General features: G+C 35.4%; 1 protein-coding gene and 1 long non-coding RNA gene across 2 annotated transcripts; one reads left to right on the top strand and one right to left on the bottom strand.

Annotated features, from left to right (window-relative positions):
- The first annotated feature begins 5,225 nt into the window (after window positions 1–5,225).
- On the top strand, window positions 5,226–6,096 carry LOC148770650 (uncharacterized). The gene is made up of 2 exons (XR_016031443.1): window positions 5,226–5,912; window positions 5,994–6,096. It is a non-coding gene; the product is annotated as an uncharacterized LOC148770650 (long non-coding RNA).
- Window positions 6,097–6,830: 734 nt separating this feature from the next.
- On the bottom strand, window positions 6,831–8,956 carry LOC105963499 (rust resistance kinase Lr10). Its single transcript, XM_088818827.1, has 2 exons — window positions 8,044–8,956; window positions 6,831–7,977 (listed from the first exon to the last, which is right to left on the bottom strand). Exons 1-2 carry the CDS (start codon window positions 8,804–8,806, stop codon window positions 6,887–6,889), a joined length of 1,854 nt encoding a protein of 617 aa, XP_088674953.1. The 5' UTR covers window positions 8,807–8,956; the 3' UTR covers window positions 6,831–6,886.
- Window positions 8,957–20,502: the final 11,546 nt, after the last annotated feature.

Here is a 20,502-nt window from a genome sequence, read left to right as displayed (position 1 = left end):
GCAAAAAACAACTTGTAGTAGCTCGTTCGAGTGCGGAAGCTGAATATCGTGCAATGGCAACAACAGCTTGTGAGCTTGTGTGGCTTAAAAGTCTTCTTACTGATCTTGGTTACTCGTTACCCATTCCTATGACGCTTTTTTGTGACAAGCAGGCTGCTATGCATATAGCGGCTAACCCGGTCTTCCATGAAAGAACGAAACATATTGAAGTGGATTGCCACTACATTCGTAAGCAAGTTCAGTCTAAGGTTATACAGACACATTATGTACGAACGGGTGACCAACTTGCAGATATGTTCACCAAAGTTATGCCATCTTCTCAGTTTCATCGACTCTTGGCCAAGCTTGGATCCATCAATCTTTTAGATCCCGCTTGAGGGGGAGTATTGAAGAATATTCTGTATATATTTACCATAAATAGACATGTATATCTTTCATTGTTTAGTTATGATAGATTAGGTTGTTTATACGATCATGCTTGATTCTCTCCGTGATCTCTCCTTGATTAGTTTCTTCTCATCTATATAAACCTTGTATTATGTAATACATCGATATAATAAAATAGTTAAATATTCTTCATATGAAGCTGTCTTAAATTTCTTCAACTACTCAACATTTGTATAATAATCTTAGCTAATTATTTTTTTAATATGTTAACTCATAATTTGGCGGAACTATAATGCAAGTCTTTCTGATTTTGGATTGGCAAAAGATGAGCAACCTGGAGATAAAGTCATATTTCGAGATGACATTTCGTTTTTTAGATATGAAATTTTCTTATGCAAGAATCATATATTCATCGCTTCCCACGACTTCCACGAAAACAACATTTTATTGTCACACAAAATTTGGTTGGACAGTAGCACCGCACCTTGCGCGGTACTCGAGCTAATATATATAGCGGATGTTATATCGGGGATTCCTCCGCCACTATACCACGGACCCGAGTATTTTTCGATGCCGTAAGCATCCCGGGCACTAAAGTTTGAGCCCGATAGAGAGTTGCTGGGGAAAGAGCAAGTGTCGTTTCTAAATACGGAAGCATCGGTAATACGGATTGTGTAGTTGGTGTAGTTTATCGATTGTACGAGTTAATTTTGAGAGTTGAGGTATAGTGAAGTTGTATTGTTTTCGTATGAAAGTTTGTATTTGGGATGACCGCAGCGTTTTGGATCGGTATTGAGCCTGAAAGGATAGCTAATGTTGCGAATTCCGCCACCCGAAGAAGGGGTGCAGTACTTAATTTGGTTTCCATGGAATTTTTGGATGAAATATAATTGGGTGGTGATGAAGAAATAATTGAATTTGAGGAGGTGGCTTTGGCTGATGATATACATCTATGTATGAAATTTTTTGGTGATTAATTTGAAAAGATAGAGCTAAGTTTGAGGTTGCAGAGTATGATGAGGTGGGGGAGAGAACACTATAGTGTGTGAATGGTGGAATTCTGTTTTCCTTTTATTTTGTCTTGATTGATTTTTCTAAAAGAATTGATATATACTTTTCAAAGTCCAATCCTTACTTTCGGTAATTTTTAGATGTTGTAAATGCTGTACTAAATAGGGGTTGTTAGTAGAATTCCCACTTATATAGGTAAATGAGGATGGACTATTCCGCAGTAGATGGCCTATTGGTTGGAGCAAGTGAGTTTGTATGAATTGACCTTGTAGGTTTATCCAGTTCACCTATATAATTGACTGCAGGTTCCTTCATTATAAAAAAAATGAGGATTGACACATCCCGTTTCTCATTTTAATGAGAACCCTCAATTTATTTAGTTAAATAAACATTTAGCAAAAAAATCAAAAAAAAAAAAAAAAAAAAAGGCCAACATCGGATACCAGTGGTTAACAGCTGACCCGCCAAAACAATAAATAGAAAAATCAAAGTCAGAGCCCGGCGGTCAATCCCGCTCAGTGGCCGGAAAAAAAAAGTCAGAATTGTTTTTCAAGAAATTGTGAAAATGAGGGTTAATGTGATATATTTGGTAAAATGGTTTATTACAAATAAGCCCTTCAAGGGCTACTTATTCATAAAGGGATCCAGACCAAAAACGTTTTTACAAAAAAGTCCCGACAATGTCCAGAGGTGTGTAAATGACTAAAATACCTCGAACATTTTAATATGCTCCAATTTCATCATGTAATCCAATTTAACATTAATTTGACCCCAAGTTTTACCAATTATTCAATTTTGACCCCTAACCCAAATTCGACCGTCGCCCCCGTTGACGGCCGGTCTCCGGCCTTGACTCCTTTTTTTTATTTTTTTAAAGGCGATCAACGCCGGTGTTCGGCGGCGTTGACTATTTTTTTCTTTTTTGAATTTTTTTTTCTTGTATATTTTTGGCCCGTTTAATTTGTAATCATATTGTAGTTGACATTAATATTAAGTTTAATTAGTAATAGAGATGTGATAAATATCGTTCGAGCTTTAATAATACCATTACGACTTCAAACGTGATTTTGATCATTTTTAATTCCAAATTTTGCTAAACCCGAAAATAGAATTTGTAGTATTATGAGTTACTTTTATAATCCAACTTGAATCACCAAAATTAGATGTCGGACGAGAAAGATATACATGAATCAGTGGATACTGCCCACAATTTTGATGTATTGAGGTATCTAAAATTCAAAATGTACTCATTCATGCATAACATTGTCACACTGCATCCAATCTAGTGGATTTAAGTTGGATTAGAAAGCTAGCCGAAAGGATTACAATTTTCGTGTTTTGAATTTTGCCAAAATCAAAATAGAAATATGTCAAAATTAGGTTCGAAGTCATAACGACATTAGTAAAATTGAAACGACATTTAACATTTTAGTTAGTAATAATACTGTTAACACAGTAATATTAACTATACTATTGTTTAACACAATAATATTACTATATTACTCTTTAGCACATTAATATTAACACAACAAAAACAACTATTATTGTTTAATACAGTAAAATTAATATATTGACCGTTCAACAATGGCAAACATAAAAGCCAAAAAAAATTAATATTGATGTGGTTGACAGTAATATTACTGTCAATCATAGTAGCATTACTGTAACCACATTAATATTATTAGGTTGACCGGTCAACAAATCAAACAAAAAAAATTTAATATTAATATAGTTGACAGTAATATTATTATGTATACAGTACAGTGTTCTAAATATCGGTTGTGGCGGCCGATATATCGGCCGCCATATCGGTGACGGGCATAAACCTTTACGATATTTGTGTGGCGGTTTTGAAAATCAGTTTTGTGACAGTGAGGCGGTTTGTGGCGGTCTATGGCGGGTCAAACTTCGAGCGATATATCGGAAAAATATTTTTATTTTTATTTTTTTTATCTATTTTTTATTACAAAGAAAATAGGGTGTTTATCTTTATTTTTATTTTTTTTCCAATTCCAACACATTATCTCTTTCAATCAATCCCAAACTCACCGATTCCATAAGAAGAACCTGGCCTAAAAATAAAAACATTTAGAACGATGAGGAGAGAATCAAGTTCTACATGTTAAATTTTCGTTATGTGATTAGATTATATAAACGATGAGGAGAGAATCAAGTTTAATTTTTTTATACGTGTTAAGTATTAACAAATAATATTTAGAAATATATTACACTAAATCTAAAAACCGATTTATTTCCGACATATCTCCGATTAATCACCGCCGCACCGATTTATCGTGTGGCGGTCCCTAACCGCCTCGGACCCGATAACCGATATTTAAAACCTCGATACAGTAATTTTACTGTCAAATTATTTATTTGAGTGGTCTACCTCGTATCGTTTCTCCAATTGAGAGGGTGTCGCTAATTTTCCCAAAATATTAACTTCATGCGCGTAAAAACTTTGAATGCTTGACTTTGCCTTGCAATGATTGAGGAAAATAAAATACTGAAGAATGTAAGATTATGCAATGCTATTTTAGTCAAATGAAATTAGAAATAAATGTATGGGAAGAAAATAGTTGAATTAATATCCAAAGGATGGGGACCACCAAAGTTCCGTAAAAGTGTTTCCTAGTTGTTTCGTGCTATTAAATTCATTCCACCAAACTAAAGAAAATAAAAATTAAAAACTAATTAAACCCAGCCCGTGGCCGTGTTTATTTATTTTCATAGTTTATTATTTTAGTTTATGGGGCGATCTTTGGGTTGGGTCCGGGTCAAACTCGACCCGTGGCCGTGTCTAATTGGACCCATACTGCAACGGAGTACGAAATATGACCGACTTGAAGATCATCATCGACAATAAGTACTGAAGGCTTGGCTTCAACTGCAAATAGCTTCTTCTCTCGCTCTCTTCACTTCTTCTCTTGCCCATGCTTTTCTTCTACGATCGGATGCAAGAAGTCCCCGATCTCTAATACGACCCGGATCATCCGGATTGTTAGACTTTCCACCCAAAGCTTTCATCAAACTCTTACATTTTCACGCAACTTGACTCATTAAACTTTTTCCTCTATCTCCGGCCATCTATAATTTAACATAAAAACCGAATTAGTATTTAATTAAAAATAAATAAATAAATAAAAATAAAAAATAAAAGTTCTCGTGTGAAAACGAGCGAGCATATCTATTATGTTCGTGTAAAGGCCAGCGAGAACAATAGACCTGCTTCGCGTTTTCGCACGAGCAACATAAACTAAGAAAATAAAAATTAAAAACTAATTAAAATAAATAGAGCTCGTGTGATTTTAGGCGAGCTCGGTGAAATAAGCTCGTGTGGTTTGACACGAGTACAACCCTCATGTTGGCCTAATACACGCGCTGATGCAATTATACAAAAAATGGATTTTTATAATTATACCTCAACTCAGGGGTGTTTGTAATTTAGTAATTTACTCATCATTCTTTTAGCCTATTAAAAAATGCATAGCAATTCTTACTTTCTCATTTATTTATTTTAAAAAATAGAGTTGTGTAGTTGAAAAATTAGAAATACGAAAGGAATTACTATGAAGAAAAAGTAGAGAAAATACAAAACAAAACCAAAGAAATATAATAGAAAGAGAAAATGTGCATGACTTTTCATTATGTTATAAAGAGAAACAAAAAATCGTATTTCTGAAGTACGGGAGAGCATGATATACTGATTAAATGTATTAATTGAAATATTAATAATATTGAAATATCAATAACATTTTTACTTTATTAACCATAAATAATAGGGCAAATTACCAAAACCCCCCGGAGGTAAGTCTAAATAACGAAAATCCCCCCCACGTTCTCGTAATTACGAAAATCCCCCTGAGGTATGCAGACATCTTACAAATCGATCTAACGGTGTTAAACTCGATAGAATATTTTTGATTCTCCCGAATATTCCTCCGATAATACCAATTTTGCCCTTGTACACGAAATTACCCTTAGGGGGGTAATTGTAAGCATTTTATTTAATGAGGGGTCATAAATATATAAATAAAATCCAATTCCTCTCACGCAAGACCACAATCAGACGACACATTCGAGATTGACTTCAAGCTTCAAAGCCTCACCGGGATCTTGCCTGCCGCCGAGAACTCGCCCACACACCGACAAAACTTGCCTCGCCGCCGGAAAATAAGTCCTCCATCGCCGCCGTCTAAGATGTCCTCTATTGCCGTCGAAAAAACGTCCTCCATCGCCGCTCACAAATGTCGATTTTTAATTCGATACACAAGTGTCGATTCTTTTCAAAAATTTCGACATAACAGGTAGGTGTCGAATTTAAGAGGAAAATTTGACGGTCGATGTTAGAGGGAGAACTAATCCGCCAATGCCACTGAATTACTTCGGCAATTGCTTGGGTGGCGGAATAGCGAAAATCAAGCACAAAACACTTGTCGGGGAAGAAGGGTTTGTAATTGCTGCGGAGGCTATAGCTTTGGATATTAAAAACAGGGTGAATAACAAAGACGGAGGTTTTAAAAATTGGATGTCCGATAGTGAGAAATTTGTACTTTGTAGGGATGAGGACAGTTGGGGTTTCCGGTTCGCCGAAGTTCGACTTGTGCGATGCGGATTTCGGATTGGGAAGGGCGAGAAAGCTTGAAGATGGAGAGAAGTATTCGATTTCGTTGTGCAAGTCGAATGATTCCGAAGGAGGACTGGAGATTGGGTCGTCTCTTCCGAAGGACGAAGGGAAGAAGAAGACTCAATATATTTTTCTCCTTTTTTGTTTTTTGTTTTTTTTGGTTTTATTTCTTTTTTTTTTTGTTTTTTAAAGATTAATTTATATTTAATATGCAACATGTAACATGTAAATGGGGGTTTTCGTTTATATTTAATATACAATATCGGTTTAATACTCCTCTGGATAAATAAAATCAATTAAAATATATAAATAAAAAAAATTCGGTCAACCGTTAGTCAAGGGGGGTTTTCGTAATTACGAGAACGTGGGGGAATTTTCGTTATTTAGGCTTACCTCAGGGGAGTTTTGGTAATTTGCCATTTTATTTTCACATATTTAACAGAAGGATATAATAGACATTTCACGTTTTCGGTTAAAAAAATTCGGTCAACCGTTAGTCAAGGGGGGTTTTCGTAATTACGAGAACGTGAGGGGGGATTTTTGTTATTTAGGCTTACCTCAGGGGGGTTTTGGTAATTTGCCCTAAATAATATGCAGTGTAACTTACAAATTAAGGGTAAAATAAGTATCACAAAAAGGTTAAGAAACTAAAAACATTCATACTTTTAAATGTAGGGTAGATAGATTATGGTCGATTTGATTGATTAATTTGCAAAATGAAAGGATCAAATATCAACAACAGCTAGAGATCATATTATTCAGCTCTTTCAAGAATTTAGTAGCTTCAACACAATAGAGTTTTTTTATTTTATTTTTACAAACAACACAACAAAGTTCTACAATGGAAAACAAAAAAGAGAACTACTCTTCTAATATGATTGACATCTGAGTTTGATAATGTTTTCCATCAATGGGATGTGTAGTAGGTGGAAATGGATTCGGAGGCATTGTGAGATCGTCACATTCTCCCTCCAGCATCTGAACCACAGCTTTCATTGACGGACGATCTGTCGGACACCACTGTATACACCACAGCCCTAATATACTAAGTTTCCTTGCTATACTATTTCTTTCTTCATCAATTGGTGCCCACATTGGATTATCCTCCACATTTATATGATTGTATATCCATTGAGGGAAATATACCTGACTAGTATTATTTACATTCCGATCCTCGTTTTTCCTCCCTCCTACCATTTCGAGCAACAACATTCCGAAGCTATAAACATCGGACTTATACGAAACCCTTCCGAAAGTCCTGGACACTACTTCAGGTGCAATATACCCCATTGTTCCTCTAGCCGCAGTCATTGTCACTGCACTTTGTTCCTTTGAGCACAACTTTGCAAGGCCGAAATCACATATCTTCGGGTTGAGGTTGTGGTCCAACAAGACGTTTTGCGGCTTTATGTCGAAATGTAGTATTTGTTGATCACACCCCTCGTGTAGATATTCTATACCTTTGGCTACGCCCAATGCAATATCCTTTAGCTTTTCCCAATCAAGATTGATTCTATTAGAACCCGCTTGGAAAATGGACTTTTCTAATGAACCGTTTGGTAAGAATTCATAAACAAGAGCTCTTCGAAATCCATCGGCACAAAATCCGAGAAGACGCACAATGTTGACGTGGTGTATTCTCCCAATCGTACTTACTTCATTCACAAACTCCTCTCCATTGCCGTTGGAATTGTTGAGTACTTTCACTGCAACGTCTATTTCGTTATTCAACTTTCCTTTGTAAACAATTCCATAACCCCCTTCACCCAATTTCTCGTTAAATTGACGAGTAATCCTTTTTATATCGGAGTATGAAAATCGACTCGGCTTAAGGGCTTTGTAATCTCGCAAAAACTTCCCAATCATCGTTTGGTTCTCTCGGTAGATTCTAACTCTGATGTAAAGATAGACAAAAGCCGCTAGTATTATCGCAGCAAGAATGGAACCAAAACCTTTGAAATAGAACATACAAGTCAGATTCTTAAGTCAATCCATTAGTTGCGTAAAAATATCAAAACATGAATAGAAAAAATGTTCACCTTCAATCAATTTAATATTTCTTGCTCCTGCTCCATGATGGTTTGTGGTTGGGAGTTGGTCAAGACACCGAATATGAGGATCCGATGTCGTAGAATTATACGAGCTGCATCTCTTGCCTTCATCTTCACAAATGGAACATGCTGGTTCAGACCATTTCAAAGGGAAGTTGGATTTTTGAAATATTCCCCGCGGAACAGATTTAAATTCAGATGTTTTTGTACAAGAAGTCAAAGGAAGTGATTCAAGAGACATTCCCGAATTAACGGCATAGATTCGGTATGTGGAATCGCCAAGGCAAGGAATTACGAAACCTAAGTCTCTTTTTGGCGGATCGGAACAATTGAACAGAATATAGTCCCATAAGAAATTTGTCAGGAAAGGGGAGGCAGCTAAGTTTAGATCATGCAGCTTTTTTGGAAGACATATTTCTTGGTCATAGACAAGAATTGTTTGAGTTACATAGTTGATTTTGTACACAACAACATTTACGGAGAAGGGAAGAACAAGAATAGTATCGTTTTTATAGTCGCAGTATAAATCGAAACCTGGATAGCCACAAAGCCGAGGTTGCTGATTTTTACACCTGAAAGGAAACCGAATTATCGGGCCATCGTCTCTGCAACTGGTTTGCATACAATCATCATCGTTTCCTAGTACTAGCACAACAAGTGGTAACAACAAAAGAAAGTAAACGAAGGGAGACATCTGAATAATGAAGATTTCTCTATTTGCTATTACCATTTATCTTCACAGTATTAAACTATTTTGTTGTCAAATTTTATTTTCTAATAATTTTGCTAATCAAGTCACATTCTTGACTGGTTCCTTAACAACTGACCTGATCATAAATTCGTTTCGGTTGCTACTAGCATAAATCTAATAAGGAAATTACTTGAATACTTTGGTAAACATAAAATAATTTAGAATAGATTGGTAAACAAAATTATTATATTTAAAAATTAGGCAAAGTACCAAAAAAAAAAAAAGTGTCACGTATTCATAATTACCAAACACCCCTCTGATTAATGGTTGACCAGATATTTTAACACAAAATGTGAAAGGTTTATAATACCCTTCAAATAAATAAGAATGGGCAAATGACAAGTAGGCCAATGTCAAGGGCATTTAATTAAAAAATGGACATCAAACTTTTTTGTTTTTCAAATAAATTCAGTTCGTCCAAACTTATTTGTAAATAAGGAAAATTCTTTTATATATACCAAAATTATCCTCAATTTCTTGAAACCCTTATTCATCTCCAATATCATAATTTTACTGCAATTTAGCCTAATTAACCAATTTTGACCCTTATTACAAGTTTGATCCGAATTTTGACCGCCACCGCCGGAGACCACCGGTCAGCCGCCTTTTACCGCCGGTCTCCAGCGTTGAACTTTTTCTTTTTTTTTTAAAACTTGTTTTTTTCTTAAAACAAATTATTTTAATTAATATTGCTGCATTGGCAGCTAAATTACTGTCTTCAAAAGTTATTTAACAGTCAGAGACAGTAAATTAACTGAGACAGTAATATTACTGTCTAAGACAGTAATTTTACTGTATTAATTAATTTTATCGTCCTGGTCTGCAATTTTGTTGTCTTGACCGTAATATTACTGTCTACAAACATAATATTACTGTTTGATATAGTAATATTAGTAATATTGTTGTTCGGAAAATTAATATTCTTAATATTACTGTTCGGGTTAGTAATATTAGTGTTTGGGACAGTAATATTACTATTTGAGAAAGTAATATTACTGTTTCGGACTGTAATATTAGTAATATTACTGTTTTTGGTATTCAATATTACTATCTCAAACAATAATTTTGTTATTAACACTGTAATTTAGAGAGAAAAAAAAAGTTTAAAAAAAAAAAGCAACGCCGAAGAACCGCCCGGTCAACGTCAGAATCTGGCCGGAAATAAAAAAATCAGAAAAAAAATTATTTTCTGAAAAAAATAATTCGAAAAAATTCAAAATATTATGAGAGTGGGGGTTAATGTGATATATTTGTTCAAATCCAGGGTCAATGTGTAATATTGATAAAGTTAGAATATAATTGTTGAAATTGATAAAAAATATATTATGGAGGGTATTTAGACAAAAGACATGGGGATGAATTTATTTGCAAGACTGTTTTTTATGTGAACCGATACACATTTAAGTCCACTGTCATGGATCCTATTTGCCATTCGCCCAATAAAAATTAATAAATCCGTAACGTAACTTACACAAAACTATAGTGTGGTCTAGTTAGCGAAAAACACATCAGGTATCCATAATTACTAAAAATACCCCAGGGTTTGTTTCCATCTAACAATGACCCATACATGCTCGATTTCTAAAAAAATAAAAATTGTCTTTGAAGGTTTAAAGAATTCAACAACCTCTTGCAGCTGTGGAGGTCAGCGTTCATGCGGAGGCTTTTGGTGATTTTTTGTTCAACTTCAACATCATATATTTTTGTTCTGATGAATTTCGAGTATATTTCAACAAATTTCTCATGACTTTAATTTCTAGTGATACTTATAATATGAAAATTTTAATTTTTTTTTTTGTTTTTTAAGCAAATAAGAATTAGTTATTTACTTCCTATATATATATATATATATATATATATATATATATATATATATATATTCTGAAGGTGATGATTCCCCCTCATTATTTGAGAAGAGATACTAGGTGAAGTGTTGAGTGTAAATTTTACACTTGATATGTTTACTTTACGTGGATCTTTTCTTTAAATTTAATTATATTTGTGCTTTAATTGATATATTTTGTATTTTATAGGTGAAAAACGAGGATTAAGTGTCCATGAACGAAAAAAGATAAAAAAGAAAGGAAAAAGTTGCAAATAAGGAAATAAATCAAATTGGAAGAAGGAATCTCGCAACAAATTTGGCAGTGTGCACAATTTCAATCATATCTCTCTCATACGAACTTCACATGACCTGATTCCAGCCGCATTGGAAAGCGATTTTCAAGGGCTATAATTCTTATTTCACGCAACTTTCCACAACTTGTGGACTCCAACATGGTCAAAATTGAAGAACATATCCTGGTGGGGCAAAGTGGCGGCATTTGAATCCTATTAGGTTTTTACTATTTCTCAGTGTTCTAAAAATCGGCCGAGGCGGCCGATTAATCGGTCGCCGAGGCGGAGGCGGTCCAAAACCTTTACGATTTTAGTGTAAAGGTTTGAAAAATCGGTTTTTTGCCTGTGAGGCGGTTTGAGGCGGTTTGAGGCGGTTCGAGGCGGTCTGAGGCGGTCCGAGGCGGTCAAACCCTTTAAGGCGGGTCAAACTTCGGTGGCAAAAATCGGCAATAAATCGGTCAAAAATCGGTTTTTTTTTTTTTTTTTATTAATTAAGATAAAAGTTGGGATTTAAATAAAAAAAATGAGTTTATGCTTTATTTTGTTTATGTTAATTATTATTGTTAAAGAACTAATGATGTATGCCAAGAATGTATGTAAATTAAAAAAAAATTGCCTTTTTATTTATGTTTTATAAGGATATTTATGTATTATGATCTTATTATTATCAAACTTTTATTATGTTATTAGAATATATACATGATCGAGATATAACTATGTTTAAATAATTTTTATCTATGTTTTGAGTATTTATAAATAATATCTACAAATATATTATATTAAATTTTAAAAACGATTTATTTCCGATTTATCACCGATTAATCACCGCCGCACCGATTAATCGTGAGTCGGTCCCTAACCGACTCGGACCCGATTACCGATTTTTACAACCTTGCTATTTCCTTATCAAGAAAGCCTATGAAAGCAACGAGTTTCTACACCATGAGGACAAAATTTGACAATACAAAACGCAAAGAGCGAGGATCGACGAAGACTCATGCATAGTTTTTCTTATTTCTTTTACGAATTTTATTTTCTTTATCATAAGAATTATGAGTAGCTAAGTCTTTATTTCTACAGGTTTTTTCGAACCCTATGTGGGATTTGTGAATCAAATTCTACGATTTTATTGAAGTATTAATTTTGGATTATTTCTTCTACTTGATTTGTTAAGTGCATGAACTTGATCAATTTATGTGCTTTATTGTTACTGTTGAATGCATGAATCGGAAAATCGGTTTAACAATTAAAACTGTGGTAGAAGATCATTTGTTGTGTTAGCATAGGAATATAGTTAACCTGTTAGGTAGCCATTATTGAAGTTTGCGCCAAATGCTTTGTTCTAGATTTAATTGCGTAGGAATACAATAATTGAGTCTAGAATAATAGAATCATAATACAAGCGGAAGCGGGTTATGATTAATTTAGCATCTCAGGTTGGTCATCCATTTTCGTTGCTTGCATAATTGGGGGAATTGTGGGAGATCAATAATCACATAGGGGAAGATAAAATCTTAGGCTCGTTTAATTTGATAATCTTCGTTTTGATTTGCTTTTCTCGCTATTTAATTTGCGTTTCATATTGTAGTTTGATTTAGTTAATCTTCTCCAAATTCGACTGTGTAGGGTGAGCTTGAATATAAGGTAGAATCTAGCACTTAGGATTATATATTATGAATATTTCTCGTCGGATCAATACTCAGACTTAATTGTCTACTATATTACTTGTTCTATATGTGCATTTGCGTGTATGTATTACTACATAATAATGAAAATTATATAACATAAAATTATTTTATTGTTTTTGATAGTAGTAACCTATAGATACTCGTTGGAATCCGTAATCACCCATAGTTATTTGTACTCACACTATTCGAAAATCCTAAGCCCCTTTTTCAACACTAGCCACCAGCCAGTCGTAGACACTCACAGTAATCTATAGTCACTTATAGTCATCCACGCTCACCCAAAATAAAACCCTAGATCTGCAACCACCATCACTACACCATCACCACAGCCGCAACCACCGCCATAGTCATTGCATCCTCAATCGCCATAACCACTCCCACCATAACCGCTAGCACCCCCGTCCTAACCACCCCCACCATGCCCACAGCCTACATAGCTGCCGCTACTTACCATAGTTGTCTCCATAAGAATCCTCATCATACCCACCGCCTCCACAGTCGCTGCAATTCACCATCGCCGCCTCCATAACCACCTGCATCGACGCCATAGGAGCTTCAATTAAAAATAGCCGCCATAACTACCCACTATAATTGAGAGAGAGAGAGAGAGAGAGAGAGAGAGAGAGAGAGAGAGAGAGAGAGAGAGAGTAAAAAAGAGATAAAAACCTGACCAGTGTTTTACTGTTTAAAGTCATAGTAAATATGTTTTATCTGTTTTGCCCTCTTGTTATTTGAAAAACAATAAAGAGTAAATGACGAGAACACCCCCGAGGTAAGGCCTGATTACGAAAGTCCTCTCATATTTGCATAATTATGAAAATCCCCCTGAGATGTATTGTCATCTTACACCAACCCCTACGGTGTTACTTTTGACGAAAAAAAAACAATATATCGATAATTACCCTAATATTTTTCGAAAGAAATAAATAAAAGTGATGAGTTTTCCAATCCCATTAGGTTGCAAATTTTCTTCTTATTTCTTTTTCTTTATTTTTTGATTTATTTATATTTAATATATACTTTTTGCATTTCATTTGTTTAAAATTGAATTATTTTTTAAAAAATATTCAAAATTAATAAAAATATTAGTAACCCAAAATAAGAAACACAATATTTCCAAAATATGTAAAATCAATTTTATTGAATAAAAAAAAATAATAATAATAATGTTACAAGATATGTTTAATTAATTTAATAAAGAATAAATAGATACATTATAGGTTTAAGAATTTAAATAACTAATTATTTTAAATATATTACAATTTACCCCCTACGTAATTAGTATACTTACAATTACCCCTCAAGGTCAAAATTGACATTTTTAGAGAAATATTCCAGAGAATAAAAAGATTCCGTCCACAGTATAACTGTAGGGGGGCTGTATGCAACATACCTCAGTGGAAATTTTGATCATGAAAATATGATGGGGATTTTCATAATTAGACCTTATCTTAGAAGATTTCTCGTAATTTGCCCTATATGTTTTGCCAAAAAGCCATTGGTTGATATAAGTACAAGTCGTTATTTATATGACATAATTACTACGAACCATTTACAATTTCAAATACAGGCTCTTTTCTCTAAACTCTTGCATGAATAAATGAGCATATTATCAGTTCATAATAGTTACTGTGGGTTCTTTGCATTTTTCTATCTATTTTTAATTTATATGTGGTAGTTGTATTTTTAGTAGACTAGTATTTTAAATTTTAATATAAAAAAGTAATATGTTGTGGCATTCACAACTCATTCCAATAGAATATAATCAAAAGTTCTTATTACTTATTTTATATACAAAATGTAATATGTCGTGACATTGACTATTCGTTTCGAATAGAATATAATCAAAAGTTTCTTATTACTCAATAATGACATACTTAATAGTGGCATAGATAAATAATTTCCTACTTTTGCCTACTAGGAAGATGCACGTCCATGCACGTGTGAAACTAAAAAAAAAATATTAATTTTACATTTATTGAAGATAGTATTTATTACAAGTAGAAAGTATCTTATAAATCTCTAAATTTAAAACATTATCAATTAACCGTGAAATTTTGCTTTAAAGTTCGTATAATCAAGTTATGATCAAGTCAAATTATGGAAAATCAAATAGAGCATCTCTTATAAGGGAGATTAAGAGATACTGGGCAGTTTGGTCAAATTAAATGGCAATTCACATACATCAATCGAAATGCTAACTGTATTGTCTGGTGTGGAATCAACAATATCCACTCATTTAGGAAACCGTATATTTTATAGTTCCATTAATTAGGAAACCGTATATTTTATAGTTCCATTAATTGATTTTGTATTATTTTCTTTCCTTTGTATGAAGATTTATCTTAGAATCAATTATGATAATCTCTTGTATTATGTCTCTGTAAAGACGTTCAATAAAGACATATCAAGGCAATAAATTTCTCTTTTACATGGTACCAAAGCCGGATAAAATCCTTGCCTTTCACTTCCGTTTTTTTTCTTCTTCATAATTCTTGTTCTCTGATTTCTCCATCATGGAGGATGATTCAGATAAAAGTAAGAGCATTAACAAAAATGATCCATCCTATCTTTTCTTTATTCATCATTCCGATCACCCCGGAATGATCCTTGTACCCAAACCTCTCAATGGTGATATGTACAGAACATGGAGTCGCTCAATGGAAATTTCTCTCAGCGCAAAGAACAAGTTGAGTTTCATCAAGGATCCGCTCAAGTTCCTAGTCAAATAAATTCACCAGAAGAGTACTCCTCACGGAAGCGATGCAATGATATGATCCTTTCATGGATTCTAAATTCTCTTGAACCTGATATCGCCGATAGTGTGATATACTCAACTACATCACATGAGATATGGTAGGAACGTGAAGAAAGATTTTCTCAAAGTAATGCACCACGAATCTTTCAACTTCAACGTGAAATAGCGTATCTACAACAAAAATCAAATGTCTGTTGCAGCCTATTACACCAAGCTAAAGGGTCTTTGGGATGAATAAGCATCCTACAATGAACCTTGTCACTGTACTTGTGGAAAAATGAAGCCACAATCAGAACGTGAGGAGAGAAATGCTTTAGTGCAATTTCTCATGGGATTAAATGAATCCTATAGTGTTGTGCGTGAATAGATTCTTGTGATGCAGCCGCTACCGAGTCACCGAAAGGCTTACTCTCTAATATCGCAAGAAGAAAAACAAAGAGAACTTGGAAATACGACGGGGGTCAGTGAAGTGGCAGCCATGGCAGTTCAACGTGGACAAAGAACATCTAACTTGGAGCGAAAACCACCTCATTGCAGCCATTGTGATAAAGACTTTCATACGAAGGAGACGTGTTATAAATTGCATGGCTATCCAGAAGGACATTGACTCCACAAATCGTCTAATAGTGGTCACCATAGAAAATGATACACTCCTTCTTTAAATTCGGTAAAAGCGGGGTTTTCCGTTAAGGAATTACAGACTGCTATGCCCAATCTGTCAGAAGCACAATATCAACAATCTCTCAATTATGTCTGAAAATGGAAGTGAATCGCAACCTCCTAAGGCTAATTAACCCGAGCTTTCCACATGTTTGTTGGAATCCTTGACAACTCACCTCTGATGGATTATTTACAGTGGTGCGACTGATCACATTACATGTTCCAAGCAATCATTGAAAGTCCACACCAATTATCCATCATTAACCCCTGTTTTGTTGCCTAGTGGAGAGAAGGCCGCTACCACTTCTATTGGCAATTTTTCCTTGAATTATAATATCCAATTGAAAGATGTTTTATGTGTACCAAATTTCAATGTTAATCTTTTATCTGTGAGCAAACATACTCAAAGTCTCAATTGTTCCATAACCCTTTTTTCCTTCTTGGTGTATTCTGCAGGACCAGGTTACGAGGACGACGATTGGTTTGGGTAAGCAGCAAGATGGATTGTATCACGTTGTGGCGTTAGTATCTGCTAATTAGCATACACACCCTCCCATCAAACAACCAGTTTGCCTTTCTACCTCAATTTCTGCCGATATTTGGCATCAGCGTTTAGGAAATTTATCTTTTCCTCGTTCTAAAAGTTTACCGAATATTTATTGTCGTTTAGAAAATCTATGTGATGTTTGCCCTCTGGCTAAGCAAACTCGTCTTCCTTTTGGAGTTAATTATATATCTACTGTCAAACCTTTTCATCTAATTCATATTGATATTTGGGGTCCATATGAAATATCTTCCATTTTCGGTGCAAATTTTTGACAATAGTGGATAATTTTAGTCAATATACCTGGGTTTTTTTTAATGCGTCACAAACATGAGACACAAAGTCGTCTTAAATCTTTTTTTGCCTTCATTACAACTCAAGTTCACACACCAGTAAAACAAATTCGAGTTGACAATGGGGGGAGTTTGCTTCCATGAAACAATATTTTTCTGATCAAGGAATTATTCATCAACATACTTGCGTTTACACACCCCAGCAAAATGGTGTCCTTGAACGTATGCGACGTCCATATGAAGGGTCGTAACCTATACTTGAAGAATAGTCAAGGTACGTTGATAACTACTATTCGAATGACAAACAATTGAATGTTCTTATTGAATATCTAGGCCACATCAACTTTGGTGGACTAAAGATGATTTCCATGAAGAAGGTGGTGAAGGGACTACCACCAATTGAACATCTCGATCAATTATGTCAAGGATGTGGCCGCGGTAATGAGCCGTAAGAAAGATGAGCAGAGCATTCCTTCCGCCGGCCTTGTTAGGAGTAGGGGAGCGTGGTGAGATAGATAGACGTCCAATCCTGCAGCAGCTAGTTGCTCGGCCTTAGTCTTGGGCTGATCTCACACTTCAATCAACCCCTTCGTACTTCGATCCAATCAATCGATCGATCAAGAGGCTAATCTCGTTTTTTTGTTTGGGCCGGTAGCTAAGCTAAAAGAAAGTCCTCGCTTTCTCTTGAACAAGGGGCATAGCATTAGCTTCAATTTCACAAGCTCAACCTTGTTCAAGATGTTAGAGTAGGTGACCAACAAGCCAATATGTGGCTGTGGTTTTTTCGTATTTATTATTGTAATAAACGAACCTTTATTCGTATTAATGATAAAACACCTTGGCATTCTATATCTTTGTCCCTTTGTCACAAGCATAGATATAGTCCTTACAGTTATTACAAGTACTAGTAATTGATCGTTAGGATCGTGAGATATTTACTTAAGTATTATAACTGTTAAACGTGTTCCTAGTCGAAGGGTTACGCCACTAATGAGGATATCGGCCTTTCCCATTAAGACTAGCACTTAGTGTATGTGTACTGCATCTCATCAGTAAACGGTATTGTGATATCGGCATGCATAAGTGGGTGCTCGTAAGTTGACGAGTTCACTGAACTCCCTCACCCTAGAAATCTCTAAGTGGTTCCCAATAATCGAGTAGAGATATCTATGGTATAGTTGTACACCATTAGTCCTTATGACCTAGACATCACCGTGACTTCACTAGAGAACCAGCTGTATCGTGACCTGTCCCTGAGTTCCACCGAGGACCATCCCAAGGGCCAGTGTTCGTGCAGTCCGAAATCTAGTGGGAGGTCTGTGCATTGTAGTCGGGGATTCGATCGCTAGAATAGTCTTGGATGTCCTGTGTGTTCTGAAAGTTTGTAATCATTCTAAGTCTCTGGCTAGAGCTGACTAAGTGATGATTAGAGAATTTGATTCTCTAAGTCATGCACGTAAGGATTACAACACTTGGAACGATCGCACCGACATCGAACATATAAAGAGGTCTCGATGAACCAATGCCTCTAGTTCGATCGAGACATATGTATCGAAGGGACCGTACTGTACGTTAACTATATCTGAAGGTTCTTGCAGGCACTTCATTTGTATCTAGGGAATCATGACGCGTAGTTGCTAGACGCCAATCTTAATTCGTTGGGTGATTAAGGTGAAACGAGCTTCATCATAATCGTAACTCGAAGGGGACGAGTTTTGACCACAAAGGGTTGTGGGCCCACGGCTAGCTTACACCTGAACCATCGAGGGTCACACTGCTCGTGCACATGAGATCTTTGAATAAACGGTCAGAGATAAAATAGTTTATCTTTGCATGATTGGAAGTCAATATGATTGAGTCCAACATTCGTAATTTGGAATTATGAATGAGAATAAGAAAAGGAAAATAATAGGCGAACGTATTAGTGAACTTTCTAAATCGGGAAGTTTTCAAATTTAGAAAGTGCACTGAACTAGGGTTTCCACTTTTGGAAAGTTGGAAAACGAGAGATGGCACTCGTAATGACGAGGAAGTTATTATGAATCCGAAAATGTAATCGTTGCAATTTTTCGGTCATTGAATTAAGAGAAACGAGCAAGTAAAGATACTAACGGACTTAAGATGTTGGGCCCGGTCCAACTTAAGCCCGCTAGGGTTTTTATGCAAAACATATAAATACTTGATTTATAGGTCTTGCACAAAAAACACACACCACAACCCTAACCCTAGCCGCTCACACACTCTCTCTCTCTCTCGGCCCTCTCTCCTCGGCCACCGCGCCGCCGTCGCCGGAGCTTCACCGGAATCGGCCATTCATTGGCCGATTGTTTCGGTATTGTTTTTCCTTCTCTTTTTCTTCCGTTTTTCTAATTATTACGTGTCTAGTGCCACGTGTTTAGTAGATCGAAGTATACGAGGTGAAATCCGAGTGGAGGAAGACTGTAGATCGAAGAATCGAGGAGCAACGCACGAGCCGAAGCTGCACGCTGCCCCACGCGCCGCCCCGGAAGACCGCGCGTGTACCTCACGCGCCGCCGTGGGCCGATCTGCTGCTGCTGCCGCTGCACCGCTGCTGCCCCGATTGTACGGATTGGTTTCCGTAGCAATCTCGACTTGCTAAACGCTCCTACCTCACGCTTCGAGAGGTAAATACACGAAACCCTAGTTTCGATTCGTTTATGTTTAAACTATGATTTCATGTTTGCTATCGTATGATTTTATGTGATTATATGTAATCGTTTTAATCTTTGCAAGCATGTTAATTGGTTTAAACGTGAGCATGTTAATTGATTTAAATTCGGTTAAATTATTTAGCATGTATGTTGTTTTAATTTCGCTGGAAGCGCAAAGGTACGCAATTAATTGATTTAATTTGTCGGGCATGTACATGTGTGATTTAAAGTCGTTTAATTCGCATAAAATTTTTGTTTTCCGCTGCGTATGCGTGCCCGAAACCCAACAGTGGTATCAGAGCTCGTTGCGTAATTAATTGCGTCGTATAATATGCTATGATTTTATGCATGTTCGATTTATTAAAGTAGTGATTGTTGTATTATGTAATTGGGAGTTTTTGTAAATTTAAAATATTTTTGAAATATTGTTTAGAATTTTTCCAGCTTTAAAATTGTTTAAAATTGGAAAATCGGATCTGAAATTGTTTTTAAAACATCGGTTTTTAATTGTTCGGATCGAACCGGTCGAACCGGCCGGTTCGATGGTTGTGTGCGATTTAGTTGACCGAATCCACGTGGATTCGGGTCGGTCAGACCGGTTCCCGGTCCGACTGACCCGGCCCACTGATTTGGGTCAGCTGAACCGGACAGAACCGGACCGCTTCGGTCCGAACCGGTCAGACCGGTTGGGCCGAACCGGTTCACTGAAAAAAAAAAAAAAAAAAAAAACAAAAATTTATTTCAGATTTCTAAAATTAAACTTAAAACAAATTGATTTTAATTTTTGGAAAATTATTTTCAATTAATCCCAATTAGATAATTGGATCGACAATCATCTATTTTAGTAAATAGGTGTTAGATTAATTAATTAATTTAAATTGTTAAATTGATTTCAATTAATAGAACACATATATAATATTGATTATAGTTCAACTTAATTAG

Source organism: Erythranthe guttata, chromosome 5 (assembly GCF_056151865.1).
Source record: "Erythranthe guttata isolate IM_541 chromosome 5, IM_541, whole genome shotgun sequence".
In the NCBI taxonomy this organism is placed as follows: Eukaryota; Viridiplantae; Streptophyta; class Magnoliopsida; order Lamiales; family Phrymaceae; genus Erythranthe; species Erythranthe guttata.
The sequence above is the reverse complement of the archived record's forward strand: the minus strand, read 5'-3'. Positions and strand labels throughout refer to the sequence as shown.

What these genes read in the sequence shown, in the direction of transcription:
- LOC105963499 (XM_088818827.1), bottom strand. Translation starts at nt 8,806, where the DNA reads ATGGTAATAGCAAATAGAGAAATCTTCATTATTCAGATGTCTCCCTTC. An exon ending in TGAACATTTTTTCTATTCAT is followed by an intron (nt 7,978 to 8,043) that starts GTTTTGATATTT and finishes TCTATTTCAAAG; the next exon opens with GTTTTGGTTCCATTCTTGCT.